We start from the raw sequence: 17,478 nt of genomic DNA on the forward strand, positions 1-17,478 counted from the left end.
CTTTGATCCTGACTAACTGTCAATAAGCATAAATGCGAAAGGCAGTGATTGATGTAAAATTGTTGAAGCTAGTGAATGTTAATTTTTATTGCACTGCAGTGATTTACAGTTTAGCATTAAGCAATCATTTACTTACATAAAATGTAGGAATATAAATACAGTACAGTCCAAAAGTTTGGAACCACTAAGATTTTTAATGTTTTTAAAAGAAGTTTCGTCTGCTCACAAAGGCTACATTTATTTAATTAAAAATACAGTAAAAAACAGTAATATTGTGAAATATTATTACAATTTAAAATAACTGTGTACTATTTAAATATATTTGACAAAGTAATTTATTCCTGTGATGCAAAGCTGAATTTTCAGCATCATTACTCCAGTCTTCAGTGTCACATGATCCTTCAGAAATCATTCTAATATGCTGATCTGCTGCTCAAGAAACATTTAATGTGTACAATTGTACAAAATATTTGTGTACAATATTTTTTTTTTTCAGGATTATTTGATGAATAGAAAGTTCACAAGAACAGTGTTTATCTGAAATCTAATCTTTTGTAACATTATAAATGTCTTTACTGCCACTTTTGATTGATTTAATGCATCCTTGCTGAATAAAAGTATTCATTTCTTTCATTTCTTTTCAAAAAAATAAAAATAAAAATTCTTACTGACCCCAAACTTTTGAACGGTAGTGTATAATGCTACAGAAGCTTTGTATTTCAGATAAATGCTGTTCTTTTGAACTTTCTATTCATCAAGGAATCCTGAAAAAAAAAAAAGTACACAACTGTTTTCAACATTGATAATAATCAGAAATGTTTCTTGAGCATCAAATCAACATATCAGAATAATTTCTGAAGGATCATGTGACACTGAAGACTGGAGTAATGATGCTGAAAATTCAGCTTTGATCACAGGAATAAATGACATTTTACAATATATTCAAATAGAAAGCAGTTATTTTGAATTGTAATAATATTTCAAAATATTACAGGATTTTTTTGATCAAATATTTGCTTGCTTCGGAGCATGACAAAAAATAAACAGTATCTGTGTGTTTTTTGTGGCTTGTTTGTCAGGTGTTGGAGGTATTGTGGGAGTTGGCACATCTCCCCACCTTACCAACCACTCTAGTGCAGCAGGCCCTGGAAGAACACCTGACCATCCTCAGCGACGCATACGCCGTCAAAGAAACCGTCAAGAGGAACTACATCATCAAGTGCATCGAAGACATCAAGAAGGTGAGCTGATGCCATAATTCTCGAAATTCCAATAATGGACTCAGATTCTAATAGGACTAATAGGAATCTGATGTTTTTTTATGATGCGACTGCTACATTATTATGTTTTTCTGTCATTATGGTAAGTCACTGTCTGGCTTGCTTCTGGTGGTCTGAATTGGAGTGAGAGTCTCTCACACAAATCTCCTGTTCTCCTCCATCTGCTTTGTGCTCCTTCCTGAAAATCCATATTCAGAAGGTTATAGACCGTAAACACACAGAAACGCAATGACACACATTTTTGAGCTTCCTGGCTTCTCTTTCAGGCTAAAATCTGTGCAGTGGGCTATTTTAAGAGCTGATCCTGGGAGTATAAAGGTGTTGTTCTGTCTCTAGTGCTAGATGTATATTTTTGGCACTCTCGTTTCAGCTTGCCTCATCTCACCTCAAACATGCACGCACACACAGGCATTCACTTTGCTCAATCTTTGCGCTTCAGCCTCTGGTGGGATTTGGGAGCAGCGTCTGCCGCATAAACTCTTTAGTGGCGCTCACTGAATACAACTGAAGTTTATCTCTTTAGATGCAAATACAGGAGGATTCAAAGTCTCCCAGCGAGACACAGGTCTCTTTTCTTACTGGCACCTGGGGCAAGAAGAAACCGAGCTCATTGGCTAAAGTAAGAGAAGACCCACCCCTCAAGTTTAACACTGACCAATCATAACTCAACTGAATCTCACATGAACAGAATTTGATTTGCAAACTGATGATTGCCACTTGATTCACAGGGAAGTACTGTATGTGTGTGATTTACAAAGGGAACCTCTAGAGGTTTGATCTTCAAATCCAAATATTAACTAATGCCTTGTTGACCATTGGCTTCAATCATTCTGTTTTTGGATGATTTTAAAGGTTTGGTAATCAGAGACTCTAACCAAAGCCTGGGGTAATGGAGGGGTCAATGACGTGATGCTGATTTCTTTGTTCCTTTTATTAATTTAATTTAATAATAATAATTTAAAAAAAAAAGTTTTTTACGTGTAATAACTTGAATATTTTTTTTGGGGGGTGGGGGGTAAAGTCAAAAATGTCTGGGATTTCTGATATCGCAATGAAGAATAAAGCCTTATTAAAAGACAAACAAGTAGAAAAAACATAAAACAGGAAATTATATCATAAAAAGGACCCCTTCAAAACCGCATGACTCCATGTCAATAAGTCTCTTAAAGGTGCCCTAGAATCAAAAATTGAATTTACCTCAGCATAGTTGAATAACAAGAGTTCAGTACATGGAAAAGACATACGTTGAGTTTCAAACTCCATTGCTTCCTCCTTCTTATGTAACGAAGAACAGGTGAATCTCAACATAACACCGACTGTTACGTAACAGTCGGGATCATTAATATGTACGCCCCCAATATTTGCATATGCCAGCTCATGTTCAAGGCATTAGACAAGGGCAGCCAGTATTAACGTCTGGATCTGTGCACAGCTGAATCATCAGACTAGGTAAGCAAGCAAGAACAATAGCGAAAAATGGCAGATGGAGCAATAATAACTGACATGATCCATGATAACATGATATTTTTAGTGATATTTGTAAATTGTCTTTCTAAATGTTTCGTTAGCATGTTGCTAATGTACTGTTAAATGTGGTTAAAGTTACCATCGTTTCTTACTGTATTCACGGAGACAAGAGTCATCGCTATTTTCATTTTTAAACACTTGCAGTCTGTACAATTCATAAACACAACTTCATTCTTTATAAATCTCTCCAACAGTGTGTAATGTTAGCTTTAGCCACGGAGCATAGCCTCAAACTCACTCAGAATCAAATGTAAAAATAAATACTATATTCACATTATCCGAAGCATGCATGCAGCATGCATGACGAACATCTTGTAAAGATCCATTTGAGGGTTATATTAGCTGTGTGAACTTTGTTTATGCACTGTTTTATAGTTGAGAGCTTGGGGGGTGGGGAGCGTGAGATTTAAAGGGGCCGCAGCCTGAATCAGTGCATAGTTAATGATGCCTCAAAAAAGGCAGTTAAAAAAAATTATTATAAAAAATCTATGGGATATTTTGAGCTGAAACTTCACAGACACATTCAGGGGACACCTTAGACTTATATTACATCTTGTGAAAAAACGTTCTAGGGCACCTTTAAAATATCAGATAAATTAACCATTTTATGACAAAACAAAGTTAGTTCAGGTTGTTAAATGTCATGTGGTGCAACTCTTCATGATATTCATGAATTAATAATTCATGAAATTAGTAATAATTTTTTTTTTTAAAGTTTTGAAAAATAGTTTTTAGTCTCATCCTATGGAGGCTTGTGTCCACCATTAAATGAAAAAAAAAATGTAATTGTGACTTTTTATCTCTTTATAGTTATAAAGTTTTTTATAGTTTATAGTTATAAAGTCGGAATTGCAAAGTAAAAACTTGCAATTACGAGAAAAAAAGAATTGTGAGATTAAAAAGTCACAATTTCCTTTTTTATTTTTTTATTTAGTGGCGGAAATAATCATCCCTTCATTTGTGTGTGTCTGTTCTAGATTGTGTGTCTGTTATAGATTTTGATAATTTTATTATTTAAAAAAATGTATTGTATTTCCCATTGATTTACTATGATGGGTCAAATATACCCGAGGACAGGATCGAGTGCCAATTTATTTATTTATTTATTTTTAAACAACCACAGAAACGCCTAGAATCTAGTCAACTTTTTTGTGTGCATTCCAATTTGTGGTAAAATTAAACAAGGTCTTGTACTGCTCAGATGGGAAAAAAAAAAAAAAAAAAAAACTTTATACTATTTCATTATTTTATTACTTTTTACTTGATGGTTACACCACATGACATTTTAGAGTCATTAAATTGAAAATGATGAGAAGTTTTACTAAACCATTTGAAAGTACATATTTCTACGTCATTGACCCAGATTGAGATTGCACCGTGTGTTATTTTTGATGTCGTTGTGTGTTTATATCTGTGTGTTTGTGCTTGTGTTGTAGTCGTCTCAGCAGACTAACCCTCAGACAGTGTGGGTGGTTCCAGCCTTGCGGCAGCTTCACGAGATTACCCGGTCTTTTATCAAACAGACCTACCAGAAACAAGACAAGGTTGGTTCAGACAGCGTCCAGACGGACCATCTGGCCCTGTTCATTTTTTTACACATCTGGTGCTACGTAATGGCTTTGCATTTATAGTTTGTGTCATCTTCTCTGTTAGAGTATAATCCAAGACCTGAAGAAGAATTTTGAGATAGTGAAGCTGATCACAGGCTCTCTGGTGTCATGTCATCGCTTGGCCGTGTCCGTCGCGGGATCCAATGGTCTTTCTGGGTCCACACTGGTCGATGGACGGTACTCCTATCAGGAGGTACGCAGCCTCATGTCCATTTTCTTTAAGGTCATACTGAGAACTTGATGTTTATATCACAGCTTGATTGATAATTGCCAATAATGATTACCACGATTATTAGAATTTTTGGTACAATACCAAAAAAAAAAAAAATATATATATATATATATATATATATATATATATATATATATATATATATATATATATATATATTTTTTTTTTTTTTTTTAAGAAATGAATACTTTTATTCAGCAAGGATGCATTAAATTGATCAAATGTATAGACTTTCTTTTTAATAAAGAATCCTGAAAAAAATGCATCACGTTTTTCACAAAAATATTAATTGTTGTCAACATTAATAATAATTAGAAATGATTCTTGAGTACCAAATCAGCATATTAGAATGATTTCCCAAAACGGTAGTGTACGTACTTGATAGATATAATAATAAAAAAAATGTATATGATATAAAAAAAAATTAATTACATTTAAAAAGAAGAAAACCATAAAACTTGTGGTTCTCAAACAGGTACATGAAATAAAATATGCACTTTTTTTAGTTATCTACAACATATACAAACATATTTCTAAATGTTTTTTCTGATGCAAGACTTTTATTATGAAAGATGTGCATAAAAGCTGTTGACTCCTCTACAAAGACTTTGCTCCTCTGTCAGACAGAATGCTTATTTCCATTCCAATATGCTACGTTTTCATTCTTTTTCTATGTAAACACTCTAGACAGACATGTTTGGCATTTGCGTTCCCGTCTTTTGCAGTGTGCATGACACGGCGTTCCAAAAAAGCAGCGCTTAAGTTAAAAAGTTAAACTCTAGACCTTGCAGAGTTTTTCCGTTACCAAAAAAAGTACCAAAAAATTCCGTAACTGGTACGTTGTGTGTTAGCTGGGAGGGATTTGCGTGCAGGTATGATGTTAATTCTGTTTATCAGGATCAGTGTCCATATGTTTTATTAACCGTTCATCTTAGTATTGTGTATTTAACCTTAACCCAAAATAGCACCAGTTCTATATTTTTGATGATTGTGGTGGCTCATACCAGCTCACTAACTAGTCTGTGACTGCTGTTTAATAGCCTTACTGTATAATACTGTTTATTCATTAGTGTTAGTGAAATTCTTACAATGTATGTGCATGTTAAATGGGTTGAGAACTATTGATCTGCAGCATATTACATAGTTTTTGATGTTACAAAAGACGATCGACTTCTAGCTTCTAGTTAATTAATACAGAGTAAAGAGTCTAGTAATTCCCTCTGGTTCACAGATGAGTCATATTGTTATTTGACTGAAGAATTAGCACAGGACAGAAATATATTTGTTGACTACAGAAGTGACTCATGTTATGCCTCACATTTAAAAAGAATCCAGAAGAGAAGTGTGGTTTTGACTACCTGATGTTTATCATTTATTTTTTCCACATTTTTCCAGTATTTGGAGGGCCACTTGAAGTTCCTTGCGTTCTTCTTGCAAGAGGCCAGTCTGTACCTGGTCTGGAATAGAGCCAAAGAGATCTGGGAATGCTTAGTGTCCGGCATGGATGTGTGCGAGCTGGATCGAGAGGTGTGGTGATGTTGTTTTTGTTTGTTTGTTTGTTTGTTTGTTTGTTTTTTTTTGCTTTTTTTTTTTGTTGTTGTTGTTTTTTCCTTCGGGGTCTTGGGGGTTGTTTTGCATTTTGTTTGGTTGTGTTTTTTGTTTGGTTTGGTTTGATTTTTGTTTGGTTTTTGTTTTCAATTGCAATCATGCCATTTATACAACTCTGTTTGTGGGTTCTTGAAAAAAAAAAACAGCTAGAGCAACACATGCTTTGGGTTGAATGCTAAATTCCATTGTTTTAAAGGGATAGTTCACCCAAAAATGAAAATTTGATGTTTATCTGCTTACCCCCAGAGCATCCAAGATGTAGGTGTCTTTGTTTCTTCAGTAGAACACAAATTATGATTTTTAACTCCAACCGTTGTTGTCTGTCAGTCAAATAATGCTAGTGGATGGGAACTTCTACAATAACAGTAAATAAAACTTGCTTAGACAAGTCCAAATTAAACCCTGCAGCTTGTGACGACACATTGATGTCCTAAGACACGAAACGATCGGTTTGTGCGAGAAACCGAACAGTATTTATATAATTTTTTACCTCTAATACACCACTATGACCAACGGCATTCATCACTCGATTCGTTTGGTCTGATCGCGCTCTGACAATGGCAGTGATGTCTAGCACTCATTGAAGTATATCCGCGAGACATCACTGCCGCTGTCAGAGCGCGATCAGACCAAACGAATCGAGTGATGAATGCAGTTGGACATAGTGGTGTATTAGAGGTAAAAAATGATATAAATACTGTTCGGTCTCTCACACAAACCGATCGTTTCGTGTCTTAAGACATCAATGTGTCGTCACGAGCCGCAGGGTTTAATTTGGATTTGTCTGTCGTGTTTTATTTACTCTTATAGTCCAAGTTCCCGCTGACTTACATTATACCACTGACAGACGGCAGCGGTTGCAGTTAAAAATCATCATTTGTGTTCTACTGAAGAAACAAAGACACCTACATCTTGGATGCGCTGGGGGTAAGCAGATAAACAAACACATTTTCATTTTTGGGTGAACTATCCCTTTAAGTAATTATTTATGCTAACTTGTTAAATAAAGTATGTTTAATGGCTTTTCAGTTCTGTAGTGTAGAAATTAGGGATGTACCGATATCACTTTTTCCAGAACGTGTCCGATATTTTTAGTACTTGCCGATACCGAGTGCCGATATGTGTATTTTAATTGCATTTTTGATTTTAAAAATATTGGGCAGACAAAGCAAAAGAATATGAATCCGTTTAGTTGGCTTAGCAAATAGATATTTCCTTCAGTTATTTTCATGCCTAATTAAGCCTGTTAAAATGAATTGTAGAAGCTACTGTTACTGTCACTGTTCATATTATTGCTGTGTCATATTTTATCTTTAATTTAATAGCACAGTGAATATTTAGAGCTGCTGCTCCAGCAGGGCTCAAGCAGTCAAGAGCAGAGAGTGATTTTCTCTTTGTCTTTTCCTGTTAGATTAACATTGAGGACAAAGACAGCAGTAGGTTTATTAGGCTGCTGTCACTTTAAGAGCTGCGCTTATCCAACATACTGTTACACACGCCTTTTTTCTCAACTGTTTACATTCACTTAAAACATAACTGGCTATATTTCACAAGGATACTCACCTATACGCCATTTTGACATAATTTTGTGGGAATTTGTTCATTGAAGTGCAAGAAGACATGAAAGAGAACTTGATTTAATAGCATATTCGCGTTTCTATGTTTCTGTCACAAGCACTCTACTGTACACACTGCATGGTGGTATCAGAGCATTTTAATAAATACAAGTACAATACTGGTATCGGTATCAGTGCATCCCTAGTAGAAATTGTTGCATTTTACCAAACTATGTAGTAGTTTTGATGGTGTTCATCTCCCTGCTGTAGATGTGTTTCGAATGGTTCACTAAGGGACAGCATGATCTAGAGAGTGACGTTCAACAGCAGCTCTTTAAAGAGAAGATCCTCAAACTGGAGCCTTATGAGATCACTATGAATGGTAAGATTTCAGCCACAGATATCACTCACCACTTCCACTTAAAACCGCAGCAATTCCACATTAAGTAATAAGTATAGCACCTTGAGGTATTGCATCCTGTACATCTGCAGGAAACCACTGTGGTTACTGTGCTAATTTTACCCTGGCAGAAAAATGCCCTCATTAGCACCGTGCGGTGGAGTTGCATGAAGTGGTATTATGAGTATGTGAGTTTTCTCTGGGTTTCATCAATGTCTTACAGGGTTTAACCTCTTCAAGACCTTCTTTGAGAATGTAAACCTCAGTGACCACCGTCTCAAACGGCAGGGAACACAGCTGGTATGAGATTCCCTGCTTGTTCTCAGTAAAATTGATAGGGAAAATCCAGCATTAATGTCTAGCCTGGCAAATATATATATATAATTGATTTTCTCAGTGTGTGGAGCGATTGGATCTGGCTGGGATGGACTTCATCTGGAGAATTGCGATGGAATCTCCGGACGAGGACATCGCAAATGAAGCCATACAGCTCATCATTACCTACAGCTACATAAACCTCAACCCTAAAATGAAGAAGGTCAGAAACCCTGATTTTTTTCAGTAATCAGTGCACATAGTTTCTCCATAATTCTCTGTTAATAAACCTTTTATTGTGTGTGTATTTTTACAGGACTCAGTATCTCTACATAAGAAATTCATTGCTGACTGCTATAAGAGATTGGAGGTGTGTGTAACAGTGTGAAATGACACTCTCTCCCTCTTCCCTTGTGATGATAATTGTGAAAAAACTCATCCTTATATCACACACAGGCTGCTAGCTCTGCGCTGGGCGGCCCGACCCTCACACATGCTGTTACCCGGGCAACCAAGATGCTGACAGCCACTGCTATGCCAACAGTCGCCACATCAGTGCAATCTCCATCTAGGTATGAGGGCTAGTTTTTAGTTGAGCAGCTTTCAGATTGATGAGATCAACACAGATGTGTGTCCATAGTGTGTGGAAACAACCAGCCTATAATGGTAAAAATCCAATATAAATCGCAATAAATCATAAACAGTCTCTCCAAATGAGCAGTTCTAGATTTCCCCCTACTCTTACACCACTGGTGATGGAATCTGCCTTATTAGCTTAGCTCCTCCCCTAAGTGAGCTGTACACAGTCCGCCATGTTTATTTCCTCGCCATATCATTTCAGCAGCAGCATTCAAGTAAGAAATGTATTCTTATTAAAGCTACTAAAGTTATTCAGTCAAGAGCAGTGAGTGATTTTCTGTTTTTCTTTTGTTGTTTGGTTTATATTAACAGCAGTAGGTACTGTATATTACGCTGCTGTCACTTTAATACACAGATCTAATACACACATGTGATTTCTTTCCCTGTTGTTTACATTCACAGACGTAACCGACTGTGTTTGTGAACTTTGTGTGTATTTGACAGTTTGAATGCCAATAAGACATGTAAGAGAACTTAGAGGACACACCGTCTGACAGACAGCTTTATGTGTGCATGCTTCAGATGTGAAAACCATATATTAGAAGTTTAAACTGTTTAAACACATGCAAATAATTAACTTTCATGGTGACGAAGAACTGCAATGTCACGTGACTGTGACCACGATAGAGATGATAATCAAAACCAAACAGATGTTTTGTTAGTTTTTGGCAGAGTATCTGAGGCATGAGTTATACAGGCTCCGCCCTCTTCTAGAAAACGGGGCGGGGAACAGCAGCTCATTTGCATTTAAAGATACATGCATGAAAACAGCATGTTTTTCCTTCCACTCAAAAATTGGCATTTACAACATGGTATAATAAATGATCTGTGGGGTATTTTGAGCTGAAACTTCATAGACACATTCTGGGGACTCCTGAGACTTATATTACATCTTGTAAAAAGGTGCATAATAGGTTCCCTTTAAGAGTCCAGAGCAAAAACACAAGCAGAATTGTACCAAAGCTGGAGCAGACAGATTTAACTATACAATAATTAACTAAAATATTGTAGTAATTATAATATAAGAATTATAGAAATAAAAAATATTTTGAGAGACACATTGAAAAGACACATTATTGTAGCATAATTGTAAAAAAAAAAAAAAAAGTTTGAGTCAGTTCAGTTGAAATTTTTTTTTTTTTTTTTTTTTTGATCACTAATAGCAGAAAGTCTGGTAACATACCTTTGCAGAATCGCAAATACTCTTTTGTTTTCTTTGTTTTTTTGTATTTGATTTTATTGTGGTTTTTGTTTGTTTGTTTTTTGTTTGGTTTGGTGTATTGTTTTTGTTTTTTTGTTTTGAACAATTCATATCATACATTCAGCTTGTCATTAAGTTGCATCAGACATGGTGCAACATTAAAGTCTTAACTGATCTGAAAGTTGTTCTGATATCATTTGATATCAAGATTGACATTAAAATTAACCCATTGAAATTCATAATCATCTGTCCTTAGGTCCAGTAAACTAGTGATCATTGAGAGACTTCTGTTGTTGGCAGAGCGCTACGTCATCACAATAGAGGTAAGAATTGACACACACACACACACACACACACACACACACACTGGGACATATACACTCATGTTACACACATATGAGAGCAAAACTTTATTAGCTCCTATGATTGTTGCTCTGTTTGAAAGCGCCAGTCATTCTCTGCAAAGAAACCAGCAAGCTGTAGAAGTCAGACAACGTCACTGAACGACAGCTAATTAATTCTCTTAACATGTTAGATAGTGTTCAGACTTGCAGCTGTAGAATGATGGTTGACTGCAATATTCACCGTCTCCCCGTTTCTCCAGCTGTTCAATTCTGTACTGAAATCTGGCATAGAGTGTCGCACCATTTAGCGCATTCAGGAATAATCATCCCAGGACACAGTGATCCGATACGGTGTTGATTCCTGTGTGGCAGACATTTTGACACCCGTTCAGTCTAACAGATGCTAATTGGTCGGTTATTGACAGACATTCGACGTATGAAGTGCTTTTGGACTATAGCACTTTTGTCAAATGTGTGAATTTGAGTAAATCATGTAAAATTAAGCTCAGTAGTTCATTTCTAGCATTCATTACCCCATTCATTGAGATGCTTATTCATGGAAAATTGATTTGAAATGACAAGTTTATTGCTGTAAGATATGAAAGAGCATCTAATGTTAAATTTATGTCAGGAAAGTGGTCCAGTAGCTTTTGTTTAATTCATAATAATATATTTTATATATTATAATAATATTTTATATTATATAATATAATTATTTATTATACACTATTTTTTGAAAGAAATTTCTTATGCTTACTAAGGTTGCATTTATTTGAAAAACAAAAACAGTAATATTGCGAAATGTTGTTACAGTTTAAAACAACTTTTTTCTATTTGAACATATTATAAAGTGTAATTTATTCCTGTGATCAAAGCTGAATTTTCAGCATCATTACTCCAGTCTTCAGTGTCACATGATCCTTCAGAAATCATTTTAATATGGTAAATTGCTGCTCAAGGAATATTTATGATTATTATCAATGTTGAAAACAGCTGCCTAATATTTTTGTGGAATCCGTGATACTTCTTTTTTTCTGGATTTAAAAGATCTACATTTATTTGAAATAGAAGATTACACGTCTTTATTGCCATTTTTGATTAAAATAATGCTTTCTTGTTGAACAAAAGTATTAATTTATTTTTTTTAAATAAAGTAATACTGACCGTAAACTTTTGAACCGCAGTGTATCTTTGAATAAATCTTATAATTTCTGCAAATAATGTCTAAAAAATAGTTTGGAATCTGTAAAGCTTTTATGGCAGTCAACATTTAAATTATTATACATTCACACTGGTTTGAATTGGAAAATGTGTTTCTGGGTCAGAGTGACTCACATTGAACTGCTGGATCTGTTTCAGGACCTGTATTCTGTTCCTCGAACTATTCTACCTCATGGAGCGTCTTTCCACGGCCATCCTGTTACACTTCACATCACTTATGAATCTACCAAAGACACATTCACCTTGGAGGTAACACCACACACACACTTTCTGGAGACAAAACTCCCTTTCCTTCTGGCACTCGCAACACAGACGCACACACTCACGACAGATCGTAAGCAGGGTTGATATAAAGGCTAGACAAACATTCTCCCTATTTGGAGAATAGAGGAACATTGATAGATGGCAGGTGGACGTTTCGGCATGAGACACCGAATGTGATATTCACAAACACAGAGGTCTGTTGTATGATCATTCACTCTGTAGACTCAACCGACTGGCATTTGCTTTGCCTTATTTGAATGTATGAACCAAAATGGCCCTTATGTGTTTGTGTACATGTGAATGTGTGCAGGCCCACAGCAACGAGACTATAGGCAGCATCAGATGGAAGATTGCTGAGCAGCTCAGCTGTCCTGTGGACAATGTGCAGATATTTGCCAATGACAGCATGGTGAGTCAAAACTAACTGTGATCCGTCACAGTCATACCCGAGCGGCGCACAGGTGCCAAACACTCCTACAGCACAGGCCAACGCTGTTTGAGACTGCGGCAGCTATTATGATCGCATGCAGAGCCTTCAGAGAGTTAACAATAAACATTGTATATTCATATTGATTATTGTTAGTGTTATTTTAGTAGTATTTATATAATATTATTGTGTTTATTAAAGTGCCCCTATTGTGCTATTTTAAAGGTTCTTAAAGGGTTAGTTCACCCAAAAATGAAAATTCTGTCATCAATTATTCACCCTCATGTCATTCCAAACCAAAAGACTTTTGTTCATCTTCAGAACACAAATGAAGATCTTATTGATGAAATCTGAGCGATTTCTGTCCCTCTATTGACAGCTACGTGACTAACACTTTGATGCTTAAAAAAGTTCATAAAGCGATTGTAAAACTAATCCATATGAATTGAGTGGTTTAGTCCAAATTTTCTGAAGAGACTCAATCGCTTTATATGATGAACAGATTGAATTTAGACTTTTATTCACATATATACATTGATCAGTGAACATAAACGAAAACTCAACCTATTGCGGAAGCTCAAACGTGCTGCGCAACACGAGAACGAACCTCATTGGTTCTTGCTGAAGCTCAGACATTCACGTAAGCCATAAGGGACTGTTTTTACGAGGATACGAAGTAGGAAGGAAGTAGGAAGGAAGTAGGAAGGAAGTAGGAAGGAAGTAGGAAGGAAGTAGGAAGGAAGTAGGAAGGAAGTAGGAAGGAAGTAGGAAGACAAAGTAGGAGAAAGTAAGACTGGAATTACTAGACTCATTTCAGGCAGTTCAGAATTGGTTCTTTCTTTTGTGAAATTCATCATGCACTTTGATCTTTGAAACTTTGCAGACCTTTTACCAGGGCTCAACGCTAAGGATTTTTTCTACTGGCCCAGTCGGGCCAGTGGTTCAATTTTTAGTTGCCCCGCCAAAATTTTCACTGGCCCAACAACAAAAAATGTATAAAAATAAAAGACAAGAAAATGGGTCTATAAAATAATCATAGTTATTGTTTTCGTTGTCTTTGTTACATTTGACCTCAATAAATAGGTTTATGACACCAAAAGCTACTAGATTAACTTATATTTTAAATATTGTTAGACAAATAAACAGTAAGTAATAAAATAGTAACAAATAATCAAATTACAAGTAAAAGCACAAATAAATACAACAGAACAAACATATAAATCAAATAAATGGTGCTTTTCAAGTTTTTCATGTAGGTTTATTGTAATCTAATGTATAAGTATTAATCTATAGATTAATCTTTATTAAAGTAAAATAAAAATGTTTTTAATGTTGAAAATATAAAACGTTAAATACTGTTATTTGAAATTATTTCTGTTAATGAGCGAATCAGATTCAACCGATTCATTCAAACGGCTGATTCATTCAGGAAGCGTTGCTCAGAGACGCAAAACATTTCTGTGGACTTTTGAACTATTTTCGTTGGCGAAATACAGTGAAACAGACGATTTTGTGTCTTAAATGTAAGTCACTTGATATTAAGTTCTTGTTCATTAAACTGTACGCTGAATAAAATCAATATCACATTTGTAATGCTAATATTTGGAGAAAAACGGTGCTCTTTGTGTAATATTGATAAACTTTATTAAATTATATAAATATGAAATATATACAGGGGCATTTTTGCCCCTTATCTTGAATTCTGGGGGCATTCTAGAGGCATTTTAATAGACTAAATCACGCAGTGAATGCGTACGTTACACCAAATATGCACGAGCACTAGTCTGGCCTATTAGACTATGTCACGTAGTGCATGCGTGTTTTTGTTTGTTTTTTGTAAAGTGAGGGACATACTCAATAATATCAGATCGTTAAATCAACAATTACGATATCATAGATGATATATAACGCACACCTTACAGCACTGGCCCGATCGGGCAAGTGACCGTTCCGTCTACTGTCCCGAGCGTCGTTCACACTGGCCCCGGACCATCGGGCAGTCCTTATTGTCGAACACCGCCTTTTACATTCGCAAACAGCGATATTACACACTTCATGAAAGGTAATATCTGAAAAAAAAAAAGCATAATAGTGGCACTTTAATATTTTCAAATAGCTTTTATTTTCATATTTTCAGTTTTCATTTTCATTTTAGTTTAATATTTTTGTCCTGTGTTTTTGTAATTGTTATTAGGTTTTGTTTTTTTAAAAATATCTCTAAATAGTTTTAATTTATTTTTCAGTTTTAGTTTTATTTCAGTTAGTAATTTTAGTACTTAAATTTCAGTTAGTTACCAAGGCAACATTTCTAAGTTTCATTTAGTTTTTCATCTAATATTTTTGTTTTAATTAAGAATAACACTATTGGCCAAGGAAATGTCATTTTGAAATGATCAGCATCGTCCAGTAACTGCCTGCAGAGGTCTAAGAGCCAGTTTACACCTGGTCACTTCATGTGTCTTTACTGATCGGATAGCTGATCTGATTTGTTAAAACGGTTCCATTTACACTTGGCCACAAAAATGTGTGTCCGCAAATAGAATATAAATTCTTACTTTTAAACGGAGTTCACTTCACTTCAACAAAAACAACAGATGTCAGCTGCATTTTATTTATCATCAGCTAATTTCAAGATCAAAGACAGCAATAGGAGAGAGAGTGGCATCAGCACTGGTAAGATCATTTAGTCTCACTACTTTTAATAAAAATGATTGTGTTTTGAGAGTCTGCGTTTGCAATTGTGGCAGTTTGCGTGTCGGCTTGCTGATGAGATACTCGGCTATTCCTTTGCAGCAATGTGTGTTGCAGTAGCGCCGTCATATCTGGCTATAACACATTTTGGGAGGAGTAAAATTTAGATGCACTTACATCAGTTTTGTCTGGAATGCGTCTCAGATCACCTCCTGTAGTGGTTTGAATGATCAGATTGAAATCCGTTTCGGAGGGCATTTACACCTGGTCTTTTCACGATCGGATAGATATCCAATCAGAGAAAATACATGGAGTGACCAGGTGTAAACAGACCCTCAAACTTCAGAGTGCTCATTTTTTGTGGTCAAATGTTTAATGAATTGTTAAATGTGCATTCCAGCTGACGATGAATCGTGACCAGAAGCTGTTGAATCAGCTGGGTTTCTCTGATGAGCAGAGTCTGACAGTGAAGAGCTCAGGAACAGGCACTCCGTCAGGCAGTTCAGCGGACAGCTCGGCCTCGGCCAGCTCCAGCAGCAGCGGGGTCTTCAACTCAGCGTACGCTCTGGAGCAGGTACGTACACACACTGATCTGACAACTCACACTTTGCTGGTACTTATTGGATCAAGTACACTGTAATGGTACCAGTACACACTTGTTTACATCATATGCTAAATTTTGTATTTTGTAAAAATGTTTTGGAAAGAAGTAGGGCTATCACCGACTAAAGATTTTTCTAGCCAACTATTAGTCATTCATTTAAGCCATTTGTCAACTAATTGCACATTTATATTAACTGAATTATAATTAATTTAATTATATATTAAATATAAACAGAGGAGAATACTAAACTATAATGATCATTTAAAATACATATAGGCATACAGCCTATTCCGGGTTAAAGCTTGCCACAAAGCACCGGCAAAAGTAATGATTATGAATGTGACGGGGAAAAAAATGGCAAGGAGACATTTTAATAATTTATTAATAAACTAGTGTTTTCTGAGTCTGTGTCCTCTGCAGAGATGAAGTTGATGATGCTGACTCTCATCTCTATAGTATAGTGAATATACACCTATAGAGAAATGCACCTTTCATATGGATTACATAAGCAGAGAGCATTTATTTTCGACGTTTCAAGCTTTCTATAGATATATTTCTCATGTCTGTGAGGCAAGTATACATTGAGTTTCGGTTCATTTTTGTGACACGCTCCAGTTCAGGGAGATTGAGACGGCAGAACGCGCATCCTGTTTGTTTTCTTTATTTTAAAAAGGCACAGTGGTTTCTTTCCAGTTTCGAATGATGTCTTACTCTTATCTGTATGACCAAAAATAACTGAGTATTTTAAATGGTTTCAGCTGTTATCAGGAAAAAATGATCGCGCCGGCGCCTCCATGTCTTGCAGTAAAGCGCGCTATACTTCAGCTTCCACACTCCGCACAAACGCTTGGATATGTGCCTAAAAATAGCGCACATTTATCTAGGTTAACGTTAGAGCGAACAGCCATGTAAAGTTGCTACTACTAGTCAACTATTAGGGGACTTCCCTAATTACTCCAGTCTTCAGTGTCACATGATCCTTCAGAAATCATTCTGATATGCTGATTTGCTGCTCAAGAAACATTTCTCATTAATGCCAATGTAGAAAACAGTCGTGCTGCTTAATATATTTGTGGAAACCGTGATACATTTTTTTTCCTGGATTCTTTGATGAATAGAAAGTTCAAAAGAGCAACATTTATTTTAAATAGAAATCTTTTGTAACATTATAAATTGCTGTATTTTCATGTTTGATCAATTTAATATGTTCTTGCCAAATAAAAGTATTAATTTCTTTCTTTAAAACTTGCAAAAAAAAAAACAGTTGTGTATTTATCAAACTCGTGTGTGATTGCAGGAGAAATCTCTTCCTGGTGTGGTCATGGCGTTGGTGTGTAATGTCTTTGAGATGCTTTATCAGCTTGCTAACTTGGAGGAACCCAGGTAAACAACCCACAACAACTGCTAGTTATCCTATTATTTATCTGAAGGGTTAGTTCTCCCAAAAATGAAAATTCTATCATTAATTACTCACCCTCATGTCGTTCCACACCCGTAATACCTTCGTTCATCTTCAGAACACAAATTAAGATATTTTTGATGAAATTCAATGGCTCAGT

The 17,478-nt window shown here is 35.7% G+C and overlaps 1 protein-coding gene across 3 annotated transcripts in view; it reads left to right on the forward strand.

The window, feature by feature from the left end:
• The window catches only part of usp24 (ubiquitin specific peptidase 24), a 94,853-nt gene that overhangs the window by 37,473 nt on the left and 39,902 nt on the right, over positions 1–17,478 (forward strand). Inside the window, exons 15-30 of one of the 3 annotated variants that reach the window (XM_048208611.1) lie at positions 1,080–1,241; positions 1,804–1,899; positions 4,244–4,351; positions 4,461–4,610; positions 6,045–6,176; positions 8,084–8,195; positions 8,437–8,513; positions 8,611–8,751; positions 8,845–8,898; positions 8,985–9,100; positions 10,625–10,691; positions 12,072–12,182; positions 12,508–12,606; positions 15,247–15,297; positions 15,716–15,889; positions 17,217–17,302. In XM_048208611.1, the coding sequence (XP_048064568.1) occupies positions 1,080–1,241; positions 1,804–1,899; positions 4,244–4,351; positions 4,461–4,610; positions 6,045–6,176; positions 8,084–8,195; positions 8,437–8,513; positions 8,611–8,751; positions 8,845–8,898; positions 8,985–9,100; positions 10,625–10,691; positions 12,072–12,182; positions 12,508–12,606; positions 15,247–15,297; positions 15,716–15,889; positions 17,217–17,302 (1,736 nt within the window). The remainder of the gene's footprint in view (positions 1–1,079; positions 1,242–1,803; positions 1,900–4,243; positions 4,352–4,460; positions 4,611–6,044; positions 6,177–8,083; positions 8,196–8,436; positions 8,514–8,610; positions 8,752–8,844; positions 8,899–8,984; positions 9,101–10,624; positions 10,692–12,071; positions 12,183–12,507; positions 12,607–15,246; positions 15,298–15,715; positions 15,890–17,216; positions 17,303–17,478) is intronic. The other 2 variants (XM_048208612.1, XM_048208614.1) reach the window with 2 other exon arrangements.

This window comes from Megalobrama amblycephala, linkage group LG11, assembly GCF_018812025.1.
Source record: "Megalobrama amblycephala isolate DHTTF-2021 linkage group LG11, ASM1881202v1, whole genome shotgun sequence".
Lineage (NCBI taxonomy): Eukaryota > Metazoa > Chordata > Actinopteri > Cypriniformes > Xenocyprididae > Megalobrama > Megalobrama amblycephala.